This window comes from Ranitomeya imitator, chromosome 1 (genome assembly GCF_032444005.1).
Source record: "Ranitomeya imitator isolate aRanImi1 chromosome 1, aRanImi1.pri, whole genome shotgun sequence".
Classification (NCBI taxonomy): domain Eukaryota; kingdom Metazoa; phylum Chordata; class Amphibia; order Anura; family Dendrobatidae; genus Ranitomeya; species Ranitomeya imitator.
The window spans coordinates 873,606,042-873,627,997 of record NC_091282.1 but is presented as its reverse complement, the minus strand read 5'-3'; the positions used below and the strand labels follow the sequence as shown (position 1 = coordinate 873,627,997).

Sequence of the window (21,956 nt, the reverse complement as noted above, 5' to 3'; positions counted from 1 at the left end):
TACACAGTATATCAGGGACCTGAATCCAAGTGCTTGTGACTGTTCCAGGAATAAATGAGGAATCCTGCTAGTTATGGAATGGCATCCACTCATAGTCGGATCAGACCTTCTAAAACCACTTCCTAACTGAATACATAGAGGAAATAAGGTACAGTCATGGGCACCTTCCAGCAGTAAAATGAATTTCAAAGATTTTTTTATACTATGTATTCAGTGAGGAAGTGGTTTTAGATCATCTGATCGGACAGAGAGTGGGTGTTTTTCCGTAACAAAGAGGATTTCTCATTTTTCTTGGATCAGTACTTAGCTTCATTCTTCTGCGGTGCTAGAGCACAACTTCTATCTTAGGCCATGTTGATGCTAATTTTAGTCAGTATTGACCTCAGTATTGGGTCAGCATTTTACCTCAGTATTTGGTCAGTATTTTACCCCAAGTATTTGGTCAGTATTTTACCTCAGTATTTTACCTCAGTATTTGATCAGTACTTTACCTCAGTATTTGGTCAGTATTTTATCTCAGTATTTTACCTCAGTATTTGGTCAGTATTTTACCTCAGTATTTTACCTCAGTATTTGATCAGTATTTTACCTCAGTATTTGATCAGTATTTTACCTCAGTATCTGTAAGCCAAAACCAGGAGTGCGTAATAAATACGGAAGTGGTGACGTGTTTCTATTATATTTTTCCTCTGATTGTTCCACTGAGGTAAAATACTGACCAAATACTGAGCATGTGCACATAGCCTTACTGATATGTACTATAACATGAAAAAAACTCTTTTCTTATACTATTACTGCGCCATAATTATATTCATGTCTGTTGTTTATTACTAAAGAATGTTTTTCTACTAATTGTGTTTCCTAGATTATAATAGATATAAACATAGTATAGCTTGGAATGTGTACTGCTATCCATGATCCATGTATAGACAGGCATTTACTTTATTTTCGTAGCCTGGCATTTCCGTGAGCGTTTGCATGCTTATTGCGGGTGTTAGTTGCATGTGCACACATAGCTGGGCAGCAGCAGCTGAGAACTTCCCGTTTGCTTCTTTATGCTTCCATTCGTCTCATGTGTTGTTCTGTGGAAGTGTCGCGAGACAAGCTTGGTTCCATAGAAGACACACATAACCGTTTATCTGTGCCTACTAAAGGCTTCACCAGATGTAGGAGACGGCCATAGGCAGGGATCACATTAGCGTATCTGTGCGCAGCATGCGTCTTACATACATATTTTTAACATTGTGTACAGAGGGACATGCGTTGTCATCAGTTTGTATGTGGATGCGTCCGCATGCGCTGTTTCGCCGCACCCGTCGAATGCAACTTGTTGCATTTTTTGTCGCGTAAAATATGTGCAGGCATGCGGATGAGTGCATCAAAGCAACGCATTAATGTCTATGGGAAAGCAGTGGTACGAAAGGAACACGCCCATTGAGACACACCCTCCTGGAAATATCGAACGCATGCGCATAAATGCAAACGCAGGCAAAAACCGCATACAAATGCAAGCACATGGAGTGTTTTTTTCTTTCGTGTCATGCGTAAAATGATGCGGATAAAAAATGCAGTGTAAGCATGCGTTTAAATGCGTTTTGGCATGCGTTTGCACATGCAGATGATATGCTGCGCACAGATATGCTAATGTGAACTTAGCCTTAAAGGGAACCTGTCACCCCGTTTTTTGAGATTGAGCTATAAATACTGTTAAATAGGGCCTGCGCTGTGTGTTCCTATAGTGTATGTAGTGTACCCCGATTCCCCATGTATGCTGAGAAATAACTTACCAAAGTCGCCGTTTTCGCCTGTCAATCAGGCTGGTCAGGTCGGGAGGGCGTGGTGACATAGCTGGTTCTTCCTCAGCTTTACGTTGGTGGCGTAGTGGCGTAGTGGTGAACAAGCAGCGCGCGATCTGCGCTGTCATCCCTTTCGTCGGTGGGGGCGGCCATCTTCCTGGGGCCGCGCGTGCGCAGATCGAGTGCTCTGCTGCACGGGGCTTCAGGAAAATGGCCGCGGGATGCCGCGCGTGCGCATTAGAGATCGCGGCGGCCATTTTCCCAAAGCCGAGTTGCATCTCGGCTTTGGGAAAATGGCCGCCGCGATCTCTAATGCGCACGCGCGGCATCCCGCGGCCATTTTCCTGAAGCCCCGTGCAGCAGAGCACTCGATCTGCGCACGCGCGGCCCCAGGAAGATGGCCGCCCCCACCGACGAAAGGGATGACAGCGCAGATCGCGCGCTGCTTGTTCACCACTACGCCACTACGCCACCAACGTAAAGCTGAGGAAGAACCAGCGATGTCACCACGCCCTCCCGACCTGACCAGCCTGATTGACAGGCGAAAACGGCGACTTTGGTAAGTTATTTCTCAGCATACATGGGGAATCGGGGTACACTACATACACTATAGGAACACACAGCGCAGGCCCTATTTAACAGTATTTATAGCTCAATCTCAAAAAACGGGGTGACAGGTTCCCTTTAATCATTACATATAACTAATAGTCAGGAACTCCACAGATATATTTTTCAAAGCAATATTTTAATGATGCCCATGTTGAGATGTCCTAGCAAAAGGCATTATTTGTAATAGCAAGAAAACACCATTTAAATAGAATCTATCAGCAGGTTTTTTGCTATGTAATCTGACAGCAGCATGAGGTTTGGAAAGAGACCTCGATTCCTGTTATATATCACTTAGTTTACAGGCTGTAGCAGTTATGATAGTCACAGCTCTGAGATCTAGCAGAGCTCAGATGTTGAGCCCTGTGTAACCTTGCCAACATCACTGATTAGTTGCTTTCTGTGTGCAATGTATAGTGACAGAGAGCAGCCAATCAGTGGTGGAGAGGATGGTTAGACTAGGATCCACAGGCCAGTTTTTCTGCAGTAATAATCTCCTGCTGATAAAACATTGATTGTTTTGATATCGCTTAGTAAGTGATACATCCCTAGAATCAGGGTCTTTTCCTCTACATTATGTTGCTCTCAGATTGCATAGCAAAAATCTGCTGACAGATTCCCCTTAAAAAATTATCTATTAATAAGAGCACATTTAAGCACTGTCTGTCATCTATTTTAACTTGCTTCTTTGCTTCTTTTTTTAAGGTCGGGGAGTGTGGCACATAACTGGCAAGAAATCTACAACTTTGTGGAGACCCTTACAGAAAGATTTGTGAGGTAACGTTAAGTTTGACCTGTCATATCTGTAATAAGATTGTGTGCTTGTAAGACAAAATTAAAAAATACTTACCGTAAATACTCGAGTATAAGCCGACCCGAGTATAAGCCGAGACCCCTAATTTTGCCACAAAAAAACGGGTAAACTTAATGACTCGAGTATAAGCCTAGGGTGGAAAATGCAGCAGCTACTGTTAAATTTCAAAAATAAAAATAGATACCAATAAAAGTAAAATTAATTGAGACATCAGTAGGTTAAGTGTTTTTGAATATCCATATTGAATCAGGAGCCCCATATAATGTTCCATACAGTTCATGATGGGCCCCATAAGATGCTCCATACAAAATAGGCCACATATAATGCTCCATACAGTTCATGATGGGCCCCATAAGATGCTCCATACAGTTCATGATGGGCTCCATAAGATGCTCCATACAAAATAGGCCCCATATAATGCTCCTTACAGTTCATGATGGGCCCCATAAGATGCTCCATACAGTTCGTGATGGGCCCAATAAGATGCTCCATGTTAAAATATGCCCCATATAATGCTGCACAAAGGTTAATAATGGCCCCATAAGATGCTCCATAGACACATTTGCCCCATACAGTACTGTATAAAGGTTAATAAGGTCCCCATAAGATGCTCCATAAAGATATCTGCCCCATATAATGCTGCACAAACGTTGATTATGGCCCCATAAGATGCTCCATAAAGATATTTGCCCCATATAATGCTGCACAAATGCTAATTATGGCCCCATAAGATGCTCCATATAGACATTTGCCCCATATAATGCTGCACAAACGTTGATTATAGCCCCATAAGATGCTCTTTAACCTCTTAACGACCGCCGATACGCCTTTTAACGGCGTTGTGGAAAAAGTAAATAGCGCCCCCCAGAGTCGGATTTTCTCCGGGGTCTCGGCTGCCGGGGCTGTCGGGGTTTTTTTTACCGACCCCGCATTTGCGATCGCCGGTAATTAACCGTTTACCGGCGATTGCAAAAAAAACAAAAAAACGCGATTTCTTTTTAATTTCTCTGTCCTCCGATGTGATCGCACATCAGAGGACAGAGAAATGGGATCCCAGGTAGCCCCCCGATACTTACCTGTCTCCCCCGGTGCTCCTCGTGGCTCCCGATGGGCGCCGCCATCTTCAAAATGGCGGGCGCATGCGCAGTGCGCCCGCCAGCCGGAATCGGGAGAATTTTTGGGGTCTCGGCTGCCGGGGGTAGCCGAGACCCCAAAGAACATGATCGGGGTCGGTTTTACCGACCCCTGTTTTGCGGCAGGAGAAGAGCAGTTGGGGCTCAAATTAGGGTTAGGGCTAGGGTTAGGGTTAGGGCTAGGGTTAGTGTTAGGGCTAGGGTTAGAGTTAAGGCTAGGGTTAGGGTTAGGGCTAGGGTTAAGGCTACGGTTAGGGCTAGCTTTAGGGCTAGGGTTAGGGTTCGGGCTAAATTTAGGGTTGGGGCTAAATTCAGGGTTAGGGTTGGGGCTTAATTTAGGGTTAGGGTTGGGGCTAAATTTAGGGTTAGGCTTCTTTCACACTTACGTCGGTACGGGGCTGTCGCAATGCGTCGGCCTGACATACCGACGCACGTTGTGAAAATTGTGCACAACGTGGGCAGTGGATGTAGTTATTCAACGCATCAGCTGCCCAATCTTTGTCCTGGGGAGGAGGGGGCGGAGTTACGGCCACGCATGCGCGGTCAGAAATGGCGGACGCGACGTACAAAAAAACTTTACATTGAACGTTTTTTGTGCCGATGGTCCGCCAAAACACAACTGATCCAGTGCATGACGGACGCGACGTGTGGCCATCCGTCACGATCCGTCAGCAATACAAGTCTATGGGCAAAAAACGCATCCTGCGGGCACATTCGCAGGATCCATTTTTTGTCCAAAACGACGGATTGCGACGGATGCCAAACGACGCAAGTATGAAAGTAGCCTTAGGGCTAGGGTTAGGGTTGGGGCTAAAGTTAGGGCTAGGGTTGGGGCTCAAGTTAGGGTTAGAGTTGGGATTAGGGTTAGGGTTTGGATTAGGGTTGGTATTAGAGTTAGGGTTGGCATTAGGGTTACGCTTGGGATTAGGGGTAGGTTTGGGATTAGGGTTAAGGTTAGGGTTGTGATTAGGGGTGTATTGGGACTAGGGTTAGGTTTGAGGTTAGGGTTGAGATTAGGATTAGGGGTGTGTTGGATTTAGGGTTTTGATTAGGGTTATGGTTAGGGTTGACATTAGGGTTGTTTTGGGGTAAGGGTTGTGATTATGGTTAGGGTTAGTGATTAGGATTATGGATCGGGTTGGATTAGGGTTAGGGGTGTGTTGGGGTTAGGGTTGGAGCTAGAATTGGGGGGTTTCAACTGTTTAGGTACATCAGGGGGTCTCCAAACACGACAGCCAATTTTGCGCTCAAAAAGTCAAATGGTGCTCCCTCCCTTTTGAGCTCTCCCGTGCGCCCAAACAGTGGGTTACCCCCACATATGGGGCATCAGCGTACTCGTGATAAATTGGACAACAACTTTAGTGGTCCAATTTCTCCTGTTACCCTTGTGAAAATAAAAACTTGGGGGATACAAAATCTTTTTGTGGAAAAAAATTTTTTATTTTTATTTTCACGACTCTGCATTCTAAACTTCTGTGAAGCACTTGGGCATTCAAAGTTCTCACCATACATCTAGATAAGTTCCTTGGGGGGTCTAGTTTCCAAAACGTGGTCACTTGTGGGGGGTTACTACTGTTTAGGTACATCAGGGGCTCTGCAAACGCAACATAACGCCCGCAGACCATTCTATCAAAGTCTGCATTCCAAAACGGCGCTCCTTCCCTTCCGAGCTCTGCCGTGTGTCCAAACAGTGGTTTACCCCCACATATGGCACATCAGTGTACTCGGGATAAATTGAACAACAACTATTGCGGTCCAATTTCTCCTGTTACCCTTGTGAAAATAAAAACTTGGGGGCTACAATATCTTTTTTGTGGAAAAAAAAATATTTTTTTATTTTCACGACTCTGCATTCTAAACATCTGTGAAGCACTTTGGCATTCAAAGTTCTCACCACACATCTAGATAAGTTCCTTGGGGGGTCTAGTTTCCAAAATGGGGTCACTTGTGGAGGGTTTCTACTGTTTAGGTACATCAGGTGCTCTGCAAACGCAACATAACGCCCGCAGACCAGTCTATAAAAGTCTGCATTCCAAAACGGTGCTCCTTCCTTCCGAGCTCTGCCGTGCGCCCAAACAGTGGTTTACCCCCACATATGGGGTACCAGCATACTCAGGACAAATTGGACAACAACTTTTGGGGTCCAATTTCCCTTGTTACCCTTGTGAAAATAAAAATTTGGGGGCTAAAAAATCTTTTTTGTGGAAAAAAAAATATTTTTTATTTTCACGACTCTGCATTCTAAACTTCTGTGAAGCACTTGGGCATTCAAATTTCTCCCAACACATCTAGATAAGTTCCATGGGGGGTCTAGTTTCCAAAATGGGGTCACTTGTGGGGGGTTTCCACTGTTTAGGAACATCAGGGGCTCTCCAAACGCGACATGGCGTCCGATCTCAATTCCAGACAATTATACATTGAAAAAGTAAAACGGCACTCCTTCTCTTCCAAGCTCTGCGGTGCGCCCAAACAGTGGTTTACCCCCACATATTGGGTATCGACGTACTCAGGAGAAATTGCACTACAACTTATGTGGTCTAATTTCTCCTGTTACCCTTGTGAAAATAAGAATTTGGGGGCAAAAAGATCATTTTTGTAGAAGAAATGCGATTTTTTTATTTTCACGGCTCAACGTTATAAACTTCTGTGAAGCACATGGGGGGTTCAAAGTGCCCACCACACATCTAGATAAGTTCCTTAAGGGGTCTAGTTTCCAAAATGGTGTCACTTGTGGGGGGTTTCCACTGTTTAGGCACATCAGGGGCTCTCCAAACGCGACATGGCATCCAATCTCAATTCCTGAAAATTCTACATTGAAAAAGTAAAACGGCGCTCCTTCACTTCCAAGCTCTGCGGTGCGCCCAAACAGTGGTTTACCCTCACATATGGGGTATCGACGTATTCAGGAGAAATCGCACAACAACTTTTGTGGTCTAATTTCTCCTGTTACCTTTGTGAAAATAAGAATTTGTGGGCGAAAAGATCATGTTTGTGTAAACAAATGCGATTTTTTTAATTTCACGGCTCTACGTTATAAACTTCTGTGAAGCTCTTGGGGGTTCAAAGTGCTCACCACACATCTAGATAAGTTCCTTAAGGGGTCTAGTTTACAAAATGCTGTCGCTTGTGGGGGGTTTCCACTGTTTAGGCACATCAGGGGCTCTCTAAACGTGACATGGCGTCCGATCTCAATTCCAGCCAATTCTACATTGAAAAAGTCAAACGGCGCTCCTTCATTTCCAAGTTCTGCGGTGCGCCCAAACAGTGGTTTACCCCCACATATGGGGTATTGGCGTATTCAGGAGAAATTGCATAACAAAATTTATGGTTACATTTCTATTTTTACACTTGTGAAAATAAAAAAATGGTTCTGAATTAAAATGTTTGCAAAAAAAAGTTAAATGTTCATTTTTTCCTTCCACATTGTTTTAGTTCCTGTGAAGCACGTAAAGGGTTAATAAACTTCTTGAATGTGGTTTTGAGAACCTTGAGGGGTGTAGTTTTTAGAATGGTGTCATACTTTGTTATTTTCTATGATATAGACCCCTCAAAATGACTTCAAATGTGATGTAGTCCCTAAAAAAAAAAGGTGTTGTAAAAATGACAAATTGCTGGTCAACTTTTAACCCTTATAACTCCCTAACTAAAAAAAATTTTGTTTCCAAAATTGTGCTGATGTTAAGTAGACATGTAGAAAATGTTATTTATTAACTATTTTTCGTGACATATCTCTCTGATTTAAGGGCATAAAAATACAAAGTTTGAAAATTGCAAAATTTTAAAAATTTTCGCCATATTTCCGTTTTTTTCCTAAATAATCGCAAGTAATATCAAAGAAATGTTACCACTAACATGAAGTATAATATGTCACGAAAAAACATTCTCAGAATCAGCGGGATCCGTTAAAGCGTTCCAGAGTTATAACCTCATAAAGTGACAGTGGTCAGAATTGCAAAAATTGGCTTGGTAATTAAGTACCAAATTGGCTCTGTCACTAAGGGGTTAAAGATATTTGCCCCATATAATGCCCCATATGCTGCTGCTGTGATTAAGAAAACAAAAATGACATACCTCTTGTCGCTCAGGCCCCCGGCACTTGCAATATTCACCTGTCCTCGTTCCGGCGCCGCTGTGTCTTCCGCGTCCTCTGCACTAACGTTCAGGCAGAGGGCGCGGACTAACCACGTCATCGCGCCCTCTGACCTGAGCATCACTGCAGAGGACGTGGAAGATGGAGCGGCGCCGGAATGTGGGACAGGTGACTATCGCGCAATGCTCCCCCTCCCCATTATACTCACCTGCTCCTGGCGCTGTCCCTGCATGTCCCTGGTTCTCCCGCTTCTTCCTGTATTGAGCGATTACATGGTACCCCTCATTACAGTAATGAATATGCGGCTCCACCCCTATGGGAGTGGAGTCGGGTCCATATTCATTGCTGTAATGAGCGGTACCATGTGACCGCTCAATGCTGGAAGAAACTGTCAGCCCAAGACCATAGGAGATGCAGGGACCGCGCCATGAGCAGGTGAGTATGTGACAGCCGCCGCTCCCCCTCCCCCGCAGACCCCCCCAGGGACAATGATTCGAGTATAAGCCGAGAGGGGCACTTTCAGCCTTAAAAAAATGGGCTGAAAATCTCAGCTTATACTCGAGTATATACGGTAATTATTTGTTTTTATCTGTGTTGTTTCAACCTTTATTTTGGGATCCAAGAAGTAACGTTTCTCCTTGCGGAGAGTGTCATGTTAAGCATGCCGAGATGATGAGACTTAAAGCAGCAATGCTCCTCTGGGAAATATGCAAATTGTCTCCTCAGAGAGGTAGAGGACTAGAGCTCTAGTGCCACCTATAGGAAGTAGCAATCCTACAAGTCAATGTCGACCCTTTAATGAGCCTTGTCACATGACTTAAGATTAAAGCCAAAACCAGAATCTCAGTTTTCAGACACTGTATTTCGGGGTACTGCCCCTCGACAGTGCAAAGTGTGAGATCTGGTTTGGCAACCTTTATTTTGCTAATTCTTTTGATACATGACTCAAATAACACAGCATTTGGGACCCAACAGATGAAACTGTTTTCACTAGAATTTTGGCCTAAAACACCTTCAAATGTCACAAAAATGTGTCTTAAGTTGAATCCGCCTCTAAATGTCTTTAAGAGAAATAGATCCACTAATAAAATTCAGACTTTTAATCAATTCACATTTCCAAGTAAAAAAAATATTTGTTTTAGCCTAATAGATTTTAAGGGTCTAGAAGAAATATTTTTTGGGGTAGAGAGGTATTACACAATGTGTGAAAGTCCCCCCAGAGCTAACAAATGGTAGGATATATAGAACTGATACTGCCCACTGCTTAGTTTTTACTGTCTTTCCATTGGTAGAACAGATTGGAATCATAGACTGACAATTGGGAAAGTGATCATTTCCCTGGCTCTTCTAATATGGTCTTTAGCAAGCTAAAAGCCTTCTTTCATCACTATGTTTCAGCACACTTTGCTTAATTCAACAGCACAAACAAATCTAGGAAATTTTGTAATATATTTTATCAGAGAAGTATGCTTCTTTTTCCAGCAATCAGACACTGCTGTGTATTCGGCAGTCCTCCATGCTGCTACTGCCTCTTGTCATTGTGGCATATAGAGACATGAATGCATAAACCCCTTATGTCTGTGTTTTCATTGAATGAGATTTTCATATTTACCCACTAGCTCAGAGATAACTGAAAATTAGAAATATAGTGGATGAAGGATACAAGCCATATAATGGCTAATAATATTGTCATTTACCATGTACACACACAACAGCTTATTATTAAAAGTCACCTGAAAATAACAGGGTAGCCATAGACTTTAGCTGTTTGACTGATAGTTATCTCTCTAACCTCCGCACCTGTAGACATGAACACTCAACTGAATGTCCCTGTGTTCTGTGTCAGGAAAAGAAGCCAAGAGAAAACAAAATCTAGATTCTTTTCAAGAGAAGCCAACATTAGATGGTTGACTGGTGTATCCAACATTGGAGGATTTGAATGACTTTCCTCTAATGTCTTTTGATCTGGAAACTCCTCTGAGTCTTACATTTGTATATCTTTCCTTTTTTAACAGTATCATTCAACGGCTTTCTTTTGCCTGTTATGTATTCTAGTGACTCTTCTAAAGAAGGTTTCTGGCCATCTCTCTTGATCTTTTCTAATTTCTTGTATTAGTGTTCATTCCATATGTAGTTGTAAGTTATTTGGTTGCTATGAAGCATTATTGTTTCTCATTTTCCCATTTTGGTTTTCCCTATCACATTCTTGGTGGGGTTTTATATGTTCACCCTTCACTGTACTTCTTTGCTGGCTATACCTCTTGGTGGATGTGTGTTCAGGAGTTCCGGCCCTTCAGCTAAGGAGTTTACCTTGCTTGGTAAACTCCAGTTTTATTCATGCAATGAGTTTGTTTGCTTTCCTTCCCAGCACCTTTTTCCTTTCCCCACTGTTATCTGGTTTCTGGGAGGTTGTACTTGTTCCTTCTATTTTAGGTTCTCTTTAGCATTCCGTTTCTACACTAAATTTGCGTGTTTTAGTTCTTATCCTGGGTTTTCGGATCTTACTTGTTGGCAGTATGTTGCCGCATCCCCTCTGGTTCTTTAGGAGGTACGAGAAACCTCTTGATGGCTTTTTAGAGAGTCAAGTCTGAGGTAGTGTTTTTAGTTGTGCAGCCGGGGCATTCCTAGTCTGCTCATGGACCAATTGGGTGTAGGTGCGCCGCCCTTTTATAGAATTCCCCTTTTTCTGTTTTTGTATGTGAGTGAGTACATGCTCAATGCAACTTGATTTTTATTCCTTCTTACACAGTGCGTTAATAATATTTACATGGTGGAGAGAAAAAGCATCCTGGAACTGACGCAATTCTGACCATGCATATCCCATAATCAGCATTGTGGTTGTGTCATGTTTTCAGTTGTTGCATCAGGTTGTACCTATTAGCAAATCTTATTAGTAAATATGTCAAATTACCTATTCTGCATTTGTATTCATCTTCTTTCTTCTCGTAACGAGTGAGGACAAATAAAAATGTTATTCTTATGTCACGAGGGACTATTAATTAAGTTGTGAGTCAGTCAATTCTTGTTTTTTTTTCTATCTTTCTTCTTTAAAACCCCTAGCGAGCAAATCCTTACATGACCCTGTGTGACCAGCGATCAGTAAACAGCATTCCTTTACAACTGGGTCATCATAGAACATTAGAAATGAATGTACATTTTATTCCTGTTTCCCTCAGTTTCTAACATAAGAGCAGGGTGAGGACAAAGGATGGTTAGTTGGGACATCTGCATTTTATGAAAAAGGCTGAAATTTTAGGGCTGACATATAAAAGCCACTATTCAGCTTTCATGGAGCAAATAGAAAATTGTACAAGGAGTATGTGCATTTCCATGCTTTCTTATATTGCTGTATATCACTTAGAATGACAGAAGAACATGCAACATAACAACATATGCTGCACGTCTATATAGTTGGGGTAGTCATGGATGTAGACAAATTGTAATGATCACAAATTAAACATCATTTTGCACAATATTGGGGTTAGTTTTTTATGATGATCATACTTTTCATGGACAATTTTAAACTGATTTTATTATTGTGCTGATACTACTATTTCATTTATGACTGTTATGTGTTTCAGTGAGGAAACTATGCAAGTCTGCACCATTAGATAGGTACTTGCTGACCTTTTTTTGAGGACTTTTTGCTGTGGCAGAACAATATCTAACAATTTTGTTAATGGCATGTCTAGACCTGGGCCCTCAAGAAAATATATAATTATCGTGAGCTTACATGTGTGTGGGTTTTGGACCTAGAGTTAGGATAAAAACTGGTATAAGGAAGAAGTTGCGTCCTTGGGCATGTGCTTCAATGCTTCTTTAAGTCTAAGAAGTAGAATTTAGACATTTTGTGGCTAACAAAAAATGTTTTACAAAATTTTGCCGCAACTTTGAAATTTTGGTACTTTTGGCCTTTTCATGTCAGTTTCTCCCAAATTTGCCAAAATGGGCGGAGCTGGCGCAAGGTGGGACGTGACACCAAAGCTCGTCTAATTCATGATGCGTTATGGTATTCCCAATTCCAGAAATCTTACTCCAGTCAGAGACTGGAGCAAGATTTCTACCATGGTGAACGCCACTCATTAGATTCTCCAGATTCATGAAGAGGTGTGCATCCCTTCATTAATCATGAGCATCTGACTCAACCACACCCCCTCATCAAGACCAGAAGACCAGCCCAGAAGATTGCCAGTCTTGATGAATCCGGGACATAATCTCTTCCATCTCTCTTCACTTTATCGCTAACTTACATTTGGCGTAAAAAAGAAGTGGAGGACGGATGGAGTGTCTGAAGATCAGGCTCAGGAGTTTTGTAGTCTGTAACCATAGACTGAGGGTTTTCTTGCTGTGTGTCGCTGTGAAGATGCATAAATGTCCAAAGGAGCTGTAGAAACAAAACATTAGGAACATTTTATTGAAACCTATTGAAAAATGTCTTCATAATTCATTTTACATGACTTTGGATAATTTAGCAAATGGTTAATACAATAGTTAAATATAAGGGCAATACAGATTTTTCCCATGATCATACAAATCCTGGCTGTTGTATTTGGCTATATATTTGGCCATAACAACCATTCACATCCCAACAATGTTTTTCTTTTTTAGTGTTTATTGCGTAATTCTAAAAACAAGTGATACAATAAGCTATGAGTCAAGCTTAGTACTAAATTGAAGGGTATAAGGAATAAAAAAATAATTATTGTAAATTAGCCCTTAACCAACAGAACATTAAAAGGAAGATCACATTTAGCTGTGACCTTGACAAACCTTCAGGATTGCAGATATAAATATCTCAAAAATATATTCCAGTAAAAAGCAGTGAAGATTTAATAAAATGAGCACTAGCATTGTAATTACAAATGACTATTGAGTATTCATTTTGTTTGTGATTAGCTAATTAATGGTTCACTAATGATGATTGAATCATATCATACCTCTATGGGCAAAATAATCATATGTTCATTAAACGTCTGTTTTCCATATTCATTCACTTAATTGCCAAACAGGTAATTGCAAAGAATAAAAGCAGATGTAATGTAATCCAATTTTAATTGGGAGAGCTTGTTGTAAGCAGATAAGAAATTACCATAGATAACCGTATATTACTATAATAATTAATTTATTTAAAAGAATACTGTTTCCACCGCATGGACAGCAGAGCATGGCAAAGTTCAAAAAAGGGGTTTGGCACGCTTCACAGTAAAAACAGATAAAATACGAGTTTACTGCATCAACGATCTTTAAGAATAGGTTCCCACGATTAATTTTTTGGTGAGTTTTTGATGCTGTGTGTTTTTAAAACATCAAAACCTTACCAAATGTTCATCTTGGGAGCATAGCCTAAAGTAGCATCCACATAATCTGGACTTCTCCTTCGTCATTCATTTAAAGATGTTGCTATTAGTAGTTGAGACCAGTACAGTGGCATGTACAAGTTTTAGCACCCCTGGTCAAAATTACTGTTATTGTGAACAGTTAATCAAGTTGAAGATGAAATGATCTCTAAAAGGCCAAACGTTAAATATGACACATTTCCTTTGTATTTTAGGCAACATATATATATATATAGTTTCATCATTTCATTTTAAAAATGACAGAAAGGAAAATGGTTAGATGCAAAAGTTTGGGCACCCTACATGGTTAGTACCTAGAAGAACCCCTTTTGCAAGTATCACAGCTTGTTAACGCTTTTTGTAGTTGGCCAATAGTCTTTCAATTCTTGTTTGAGGGATTTTCATCCACTCTTCCTTGGAAAATTCTTCCAGTTCTGTGAGATTCCTGGGTCATCTTACATGGACAGTTAGACTGCCGTCACACTAGCAGTATTTGGTCAGTATTTTACATCAGTATCTGTAAGCCAAAACCAGGAGTGGGTGATAAATACAGAAGTGGTGCATATGTTTCTATTATACTTTTCCTCTGATTGTTCCTCTCCTAGTTTTGGCTTACAAATCCTGAAGTAAAATACTGACCAAATACTGCTAGTGTGACGGCAGCCTTATTGTGAGGTCTAGCCACAGATTTTCAATAATGTGCAAATCAGGGGACTGTTAGGGCATTGTAAATCCTTCAGCATGCACATTTTGAGGTAATGTATTGTGGATTTTGACATGTGTTTAGGATCCTTATCCATTTGTAGAAGCTATCCTCTTTTCAACTTCAGCTTTTTTGAAGATGGTGTTATGTTTGCATCACGAATTTGTGAAATTTCATTAAATCCATTTTTTCCTCTTTCTGTGGAATGTTCCCTGTGCCATAGTTTATAACACAACCCCAAAGCATGATTGATCCACCCCATACTTAATGGTTGGTGAGATGTTCTTTTCCTGAAATTCTGTGCTCTGTATTTCTCCACACATACCTTTGATTAATGTGGCTAAAGAGTTCTATTTTAACCTCATCGGTCCAGATGACTTGTTTCCAAAATTCTGGTTTGTTTAGATGTTCTTTTGCATACTTCTGATGCTGAATTTTATGGTGAGGACGCAGGAGAGATTTCTTCTGATGACTCTTCCATGAAGGCCATATTTGTAGAGGTGTCTCTTAACAGTAGAACAATGTACCACAACTCCATAGTCTTCTAAATCTTTCTGAAGGTCTTTTGCAGTAAAGCAGGGGTTCCGATTTCCCTCTCCAGTAATTCTATGAGCAACTCTCACTGAGATTTAGCTTGGTACTCCAGACCTTTGTCAAAGTTATATGAACACACAAATTTCCAAGGGAGCCCGAACTTTTGCATCTGCCCACTTTCTTTTTTTGTAGTTTTTGAAATGCAAAAAATTACAGTGTGTGTATATATATATGTATATATATATATATATATATATATATATATATATATATATATATATATATATATATATATATATATATATATATAATTTTTTCCCCCTAAAATACAAAGGAAATGTGTCATTTTTAACTTTAGGCCTTTTGGACATCATTTCCTCTTCAACTTGCTGAACTGTTTATAATAACAGTAATTTGGGCCAAACATAGTAACATTGCGTTTAAGGTTGAAGGAAGACTTTAAGTCCATCTAGTTCAACCCATAGCCTAACCTAACATGCCCTAACATGTTGATCCAGAGGAAGGCAAAAAAACCCCATGTGGCAAAGAGTAAGCTCCATATTGGGGAAAAAAATTCCTTCCCGACTCCACATACGGCAATCAGACTAATTCTCTGGATCAATGCCCTATCAAGGAATCTAGTATATATAACATGTAACATTATACTTTTCAAGAAAGGTATCCAGTCCCCTCTTAAATTTTAGTAATGGATCACTCATTACAACATCATACGGCAGAGAGTTCCATAGCCTCAATGCTCTTACAGTAAAGAATCCGCATCTGTTATTAGGCTTAAATCTTCTTTCCTCCAGACGTAGAGGATGCCCCCTTGTCCGTGTCTCAGTTCGAAGAGTAAAAAGATCATCAGAAAGGTCTTTGTACTGTCCCCTCATGTATTTATACATTGTAATAAGATCACCCGTAAACATTGGTTTTTCCAAACTAAATAGCCCCAAGTATAATAACCTATCTTGGTATTGCAGACACCCCCAGTCCTCTAATAACCTTGGTCGCTCTTTTTTGAGACATACTTGATCAAACAAGTCATGATTGTAAACTTCAATATTATAGTATATAATGTGCCAGTCACTAATTATCCTGTGTGTATCAACTGATGTCTGTGTACACGGTATACATATTACTAAAGAAGGAAAGGTATCCAGCAACAGATCCATCAGTGAAAAATAAATCTTTAAGTATAACATGGTTAAAATTATGGTATAAAACCGTTGACTAAGAAAAAAAGCAAGTACCGTATATATTCGAGTATAAGCCGACCCGAGTATAAGTTGAGACCCCTAATTTTGCCACAAAAAACTGGGAAAATTTATTGACTCGAGTATAAGCCCAGGGTGGGAAATGCAGCAGCTACTGGTATGAGACCCCTAATTTTGCCACAAAAAACTGGGAAAATTTATTGACTCGAGTATAAGCCTAGGGTGGGAAATGCAGCAGCTACTGGTAAATTTCAAAAATAAAAATAGATGCTCCATACCGTTCATTATTGCCCCATAGATGCTCCATATACAACTGTGCTATATAGAATGCTCTATACCGTTCATTATGGCCCCATAGATGCTCCATAGAAAGCTGTGCCATATATATATTGATCTGCACAGTTGATTATGGCTCCATAGATGCCCCTTATAAAGCTGTGGCCCATATATATATATGCTCTGCACCTTTGATTATGGCCCCATAGATGCTGCTTATAAAGTTGTGCCCCATATATATTGCTCTGCACCGTTCATTATGGCCCCATAGATGCTCCTTATAAAGCTGTGCCCATATATATTGCTCTGCACCGTTCATTATGGCCCCATAGATGCTCCTTATAAAGCTGTGCCCCATATATATTGCTCTGCACCGTTCATTATGGCCCCATAGATGCTGCTTATAAAGCTGTGCCCCATATATAATGCTCTGCACCGTTCATTATGGCCCCATAGATGCTCCTTATAATGCTGTGCCATATAGAATGCTCTGCAGTGTTCATTATGGCCCAATAGATGCTCCTTATAAAGCTGTGCCCCATATATATTGCTCTGCACCATTGATTATGGCCCCATAGATGCTCCTTATAAAGCTGTGCCACATATAATGCTCTGCACCGTTCATTATTTCCCCATAGATGCTCCATATAAAGCTGTGCCATATATAATGCTCTGCACCGTTCTTTATGGCCCCATAGATGTGCCATATAAAGCTGTGCCATATATAATGTTCTGCACCGTTGATTATGGCCCCATAGATGCTCCTTATATAATGCTGTGCCATATAGAATGCTGCTGGTGCTGCAATAAAAAAAAAATCACATACTCACCTTTCTTGCTCAGGATGCCAGCGCTTTCAATATTTACCTGCTCCTCGTGCGGCTCCGTCTCCAGCACTGACGCTCAGCAGAGGGCGCGCACTGACTACGTCACCGCGCCCTCTAACCTGAGCGTCACAGACAGGAGACGCAGCAGACAGAGCCGCTCCGGAGCGAAGAGCAGGTAAATATCGTGCAGCGCTGTGCTCCCCGTATACTTACCTGCTCCTGGCGCGGTCCCTGCAGTCCCTGGCTTCCCCGGCGCTGCAGCTTCTTCCTGTAATTGAGCGGTCACAGTTACCGATCATTTACAGCAATGAATATGCGGCTCCACCCCTATGGGAGGTGGAGCCGCCTATTCATTTCTGTAATGAGCGGTGCCATGTGACCACTCAGTACAGGAAGAATCTGCAGCGCCGGGGAAGCCAGGGACTGCAGGGACCGCGCCAGGAGCAGGTAAGTATAACTACACAGCCCCCGCTCCCCCTCACCTGCCGACCCCCGGGTATATGACTCGAGTATAAGCCGAGAGGGGGACTTTCAGCCCAAAAATATGGGCTGAAAATCTCGGCTTATACTCGAGTATATACGGTAGATACCAATAAAAGTAAAATTGATTGAGACATCAGTAGGTTAAGTGTTTTTGAATGTCTATATTGAATCAGGAGCCCCATATAATGCTCCATACAGTTCATGATGGGCCCCATAAGATGCTCCATAGAATATTATGCCCCATATAATGCTGCACAAATGTTGATGGCCCCATAAGATGCTCCATAGAATATTATGCCCCATATGCTGCTCCATAAAGGTTGATGGCCCCATAAGATGCTCCATAGAATATTATGCCCCATATAATCTGCACAAAGATTGATGGCCCCATAAGATGCTTCATAGAATAATATGCCCCATATACTGCTGCTGCGATTTAAAAAAAAATGACATACTCACCTCTCGCCCTGTTCAGGCAGAGAGCGCGCACTAACCACGTCATCGCGCCCTCTGACCTAAACGTCACAGCCAGAGGATGCGGAAGACAGAGCCTGATGGTGGAACGGGGACAGGTGAATATCACATGGCTCACCCTTCCCCATCATACTACTCACCCCCCTCCTGACGACGTGCTTGCTTCTCCGATGGTCTCTGGCACCGGCAGCTTGTTCCTGTGTTCAGCGGTCACATGGTACCGCTCATTTAAGTAATGAATATGCACTCCACGCCTATGGGAGTGGAGTCACGTCCATATTCATTACTTTAATGTGCGGTACTACATGACCTCTGAACACAGGAACAAGCTGCGGGCGCTGGAGACCATCGAAGAAGCAGAAACCACGCCGGGAGCAGATGCATATGATGTGACAGCCGCCACTCTTGCCGCTCCCCTCCCCCGCCGACCCCCTGGGACAATGACTTGAGTATAAGCCAAGAGGAGCACTTTTAGCCTAAAAAAATGGGCTAAAAATCTCGGCTTATACTCAAGTATATACGGTAACCTGGGAAACTCATGGCCTTACACGTTTCAAACCGACTGGTTCTTAATCATAGTTCAGAGTGTTCTAGTCGGTTTGAAACATGTAAGGCCATTAGTTTCCCGGGTTACTTGCCTTTTTTTTCTAAATCAATCATTTTATACCATAATTTTAACCATGTTATACATTAAAGATTTTTGTTTTTAATTAATTTTCCACCTAACGCTGGGTGTCGGTATCACAGTATATTACATCCAGTATGCAGCATAATATGTGATGGTATTTGATATACTGTGATACAGACACCAGATATTATATCAACTAACTATTATCCTGTATGTAATGTGGGATGTCTGTGCATATAGTACACCACATGCAGGATGATATGTAACTAGTGCGTATTACACTATGACTACAAACATCAGATATTACACCAGTCATATGTCCCATATACAGTACAGACCAAAAGTTTGGACACACCTTTTCATTTAAAGATTTTTCTGTATTTTCATGACTATGAAAATTGTAAATTCACACTGAAGACATCAAAACTATGAATTAACACATGTGGAATTATATACTTAACAAAAAAGTGGGAAACAACTGAAAATATGTCTTATATTCTAGGTTCTTCAAAGTAGCCACCTTTTGCTTTGATGACTGATTTGCACACTCTTGATTTTTGGATATGTGGTCTTTTTTCTACAGTTCAGAATAGAAATCCATTTAATTATACTATTAAAACGGACTACATTACGGCCGAGGTTAAACAAATATCATCAGATTTTCATCCAGAAAACTCAGAAAATTTTCATACATATTGTCATCCATATTCCATCCATGTGCCTTATGTGTGTCCATATTTTACATCTGTGTCACCAGTTTCAAATGTGCATGATCAAATACGGTTAGGTTAATAATGGCAACCTACCGTATTTGTAAATATCAAATGCTATATGGATGATCCATGTGGGATCCAATTTATTTTTTCGTGCACCCATAAACTTGTATGGATGGAGATAGTACATGTGGATTTTTTTTTTTTTTACAAAAGCACCTGCCTTATAATTGTCAAGCACGACTATAATAATAATACTGTATACTGCTTTTCTTACTCCCTGATTCAGAGCCACTGAACATCTGCCTATATACTAGAGATGCAAACTTCTTCATAAGTATACATTGTGGTTTTCCTGATGAAGAAGTTTGGAATCTTCAAAACGCCTTGACTAATAAACAGCATTCCTGCATATTGTTATCCTCTTCCATTCTGTTATACCGGCAATGCAGATTAACCTTTACAAACCTTTACCTGGAAACTTTTCAGAATATTTTCCCAGGCTCGAGTTCATATGAGGACATCCAGCAGAGGGCGCATCACCGCAACTCGAGGTAACTACAGGTCATTCACCTACATTCCATTAAGTCGCCGAGGTTTTACAGGCAGGAGCACAGCTGCATTAGCAGGCTTCTGCTTGTAAAATTAGTTAACCCCTTCAGATGGATTTACAGCATGGGATGAGACTGATCATTGGAAGGTATGGAATATGGTTGTTTGTTTTTTTTACATTTGTTACAGGTGACAGGGGCCTTAAGGTGGATTACCAGTATAATAAAATATTACAACAACCTGTGTATTTATTTTATTAAAATACTTTGTTACTTTGTAATAATGTGTGTGTGTTTTATTAACCATTTCATACAATTGGATTAATAATGGATAGGTGTCATAATTGACGCCTCTCCATTATTAATCTGGCTTAATGTCACCTTACAATAGACTTTCATTGGCGTATTTTTTGCGCAATACGGTGACAAACGCAGCATGCTGCGTTTTTCTACGGCCGTAGAAGACCATATAATACGGATCCATAAAATACGGCTGATAGGAGCTGGGGCATAGAGAAGCATTGTACCATATGCAATCCATATTTTCAGCACCTCTCTTACGTCCGTAAAACACGCTAGTGTGAGGCCGGCCTTATACTGTGCGGTCTGGAAAGACTCCAGAGCATAACACATGTAGGATTTACAAAAATAAAGGACAGCCAATACTCACCTTACTGCCCATCTCCATTACTCACTGTCCCCCATACAACCCTTAGAACCTTTTCTTACCACTGCTGTGCTCTGAAACCTTGGGACTATGCCTATGTCCTGCCATCATGATGTCATTTAAACCTTATGATGTAGAGATGTCCTGAGTCTGAAGTCAGTGGCTTAGCTTGAAGAGGTCCTGGGTATCAGTGACTGATGGCATTAAAAGAGTTATTGAGGACTTACAGAGGAGAAAAAGCAGCAGAGGGAGCTGGGAAATGAGCAGTGAAGTGAATATTATTTTTTTTTAACCTTTTCCCAACCCTCTACGATTTAAGAAAATCTTTCTGAATTTGCGTGGAGCAAATTGTAAAAAATCCTCAACTTTGTGGGAACGGTTTGAGGAAGGCCCTTTTTTGATCCAGGAAGACTGTGCCGCAGTGCACAAATCAAGGTCTATATTGGCATGATTGGTTGGGTTTGGTGTGCAAGACCTTGACTGGCCTGTACAGAGCTCTGGCCTCAACCCTATTGAACACCTTAGGAATGAAGTAGACTAGAGACTGTGAGCCAGGTCCTCATATCCAACAATAGTGACCTCACAAGTGCTCTTTTGGATTATTGTACAAGCACTTCCAAATTTTGCAGAAAGCCTTCCAAGAAGAACAGAAGGACCTGCTCCATTTTAAATACCGGTACTATGGATTTAGAGCGAGAGGTCCTAAAAGTTCCTGTATTTAGGTCCTGTATATGTGTCGATGTCACAATACTTTTATCAATATAGTGTAGGTATGAATAAACAATAAATGTGGTTATGTTTCAAATTAAAAATAATAAAAGCAATAGTATAGGTCATAGTGCGGAATTCACTGCAGTGCCTGCCAAGAGCAATCAGTCTTGATAAAATTCACTATTGTATAACTGATAATTATCTTGTATGGGTATTTTTGAAGCATGCCAAATGCAGTCAGACTTGCTTAATCTATGCTTCGTTTATCCAGATGCCAGGCTGTATGCAAGTTTTAAAGGGTGACCAGCCTTCCAGAAACATTGTATGTTATCTAGTTAGACTAATACTGTTAAAATCAGGATGAAAACTGGGTCTACACAGCTCAGCATACTCCGCG

General features: G+C 41.1%; 1 protein-coding gene across 2 annotated transcripts in view; it reads left to right on the top strand.

Annotated features, from left to right (window-relative positions):
• ANTXR2 (ANTXR cell adhesion molecule 2) overlaps positions 1 to 21,956 on the top strand; it is a 398,739-nt gene that overhangs the window by 8,171 nt on the left and 368,612 nt on the right. For both annotated transcript variants that reach the window (XM_069742748.1, XM_069742756.1), the window contains one exon: positions 3,108 to 3,179. In XM_069742748.1, the coding sequence (XP_069598849.1) occupies positions 3,108 to 3,179 (72 nt within the window). The remainder of the gene's footprint in view (positions 1 to 3,107; positions 3,180 to 21,956) is intronic.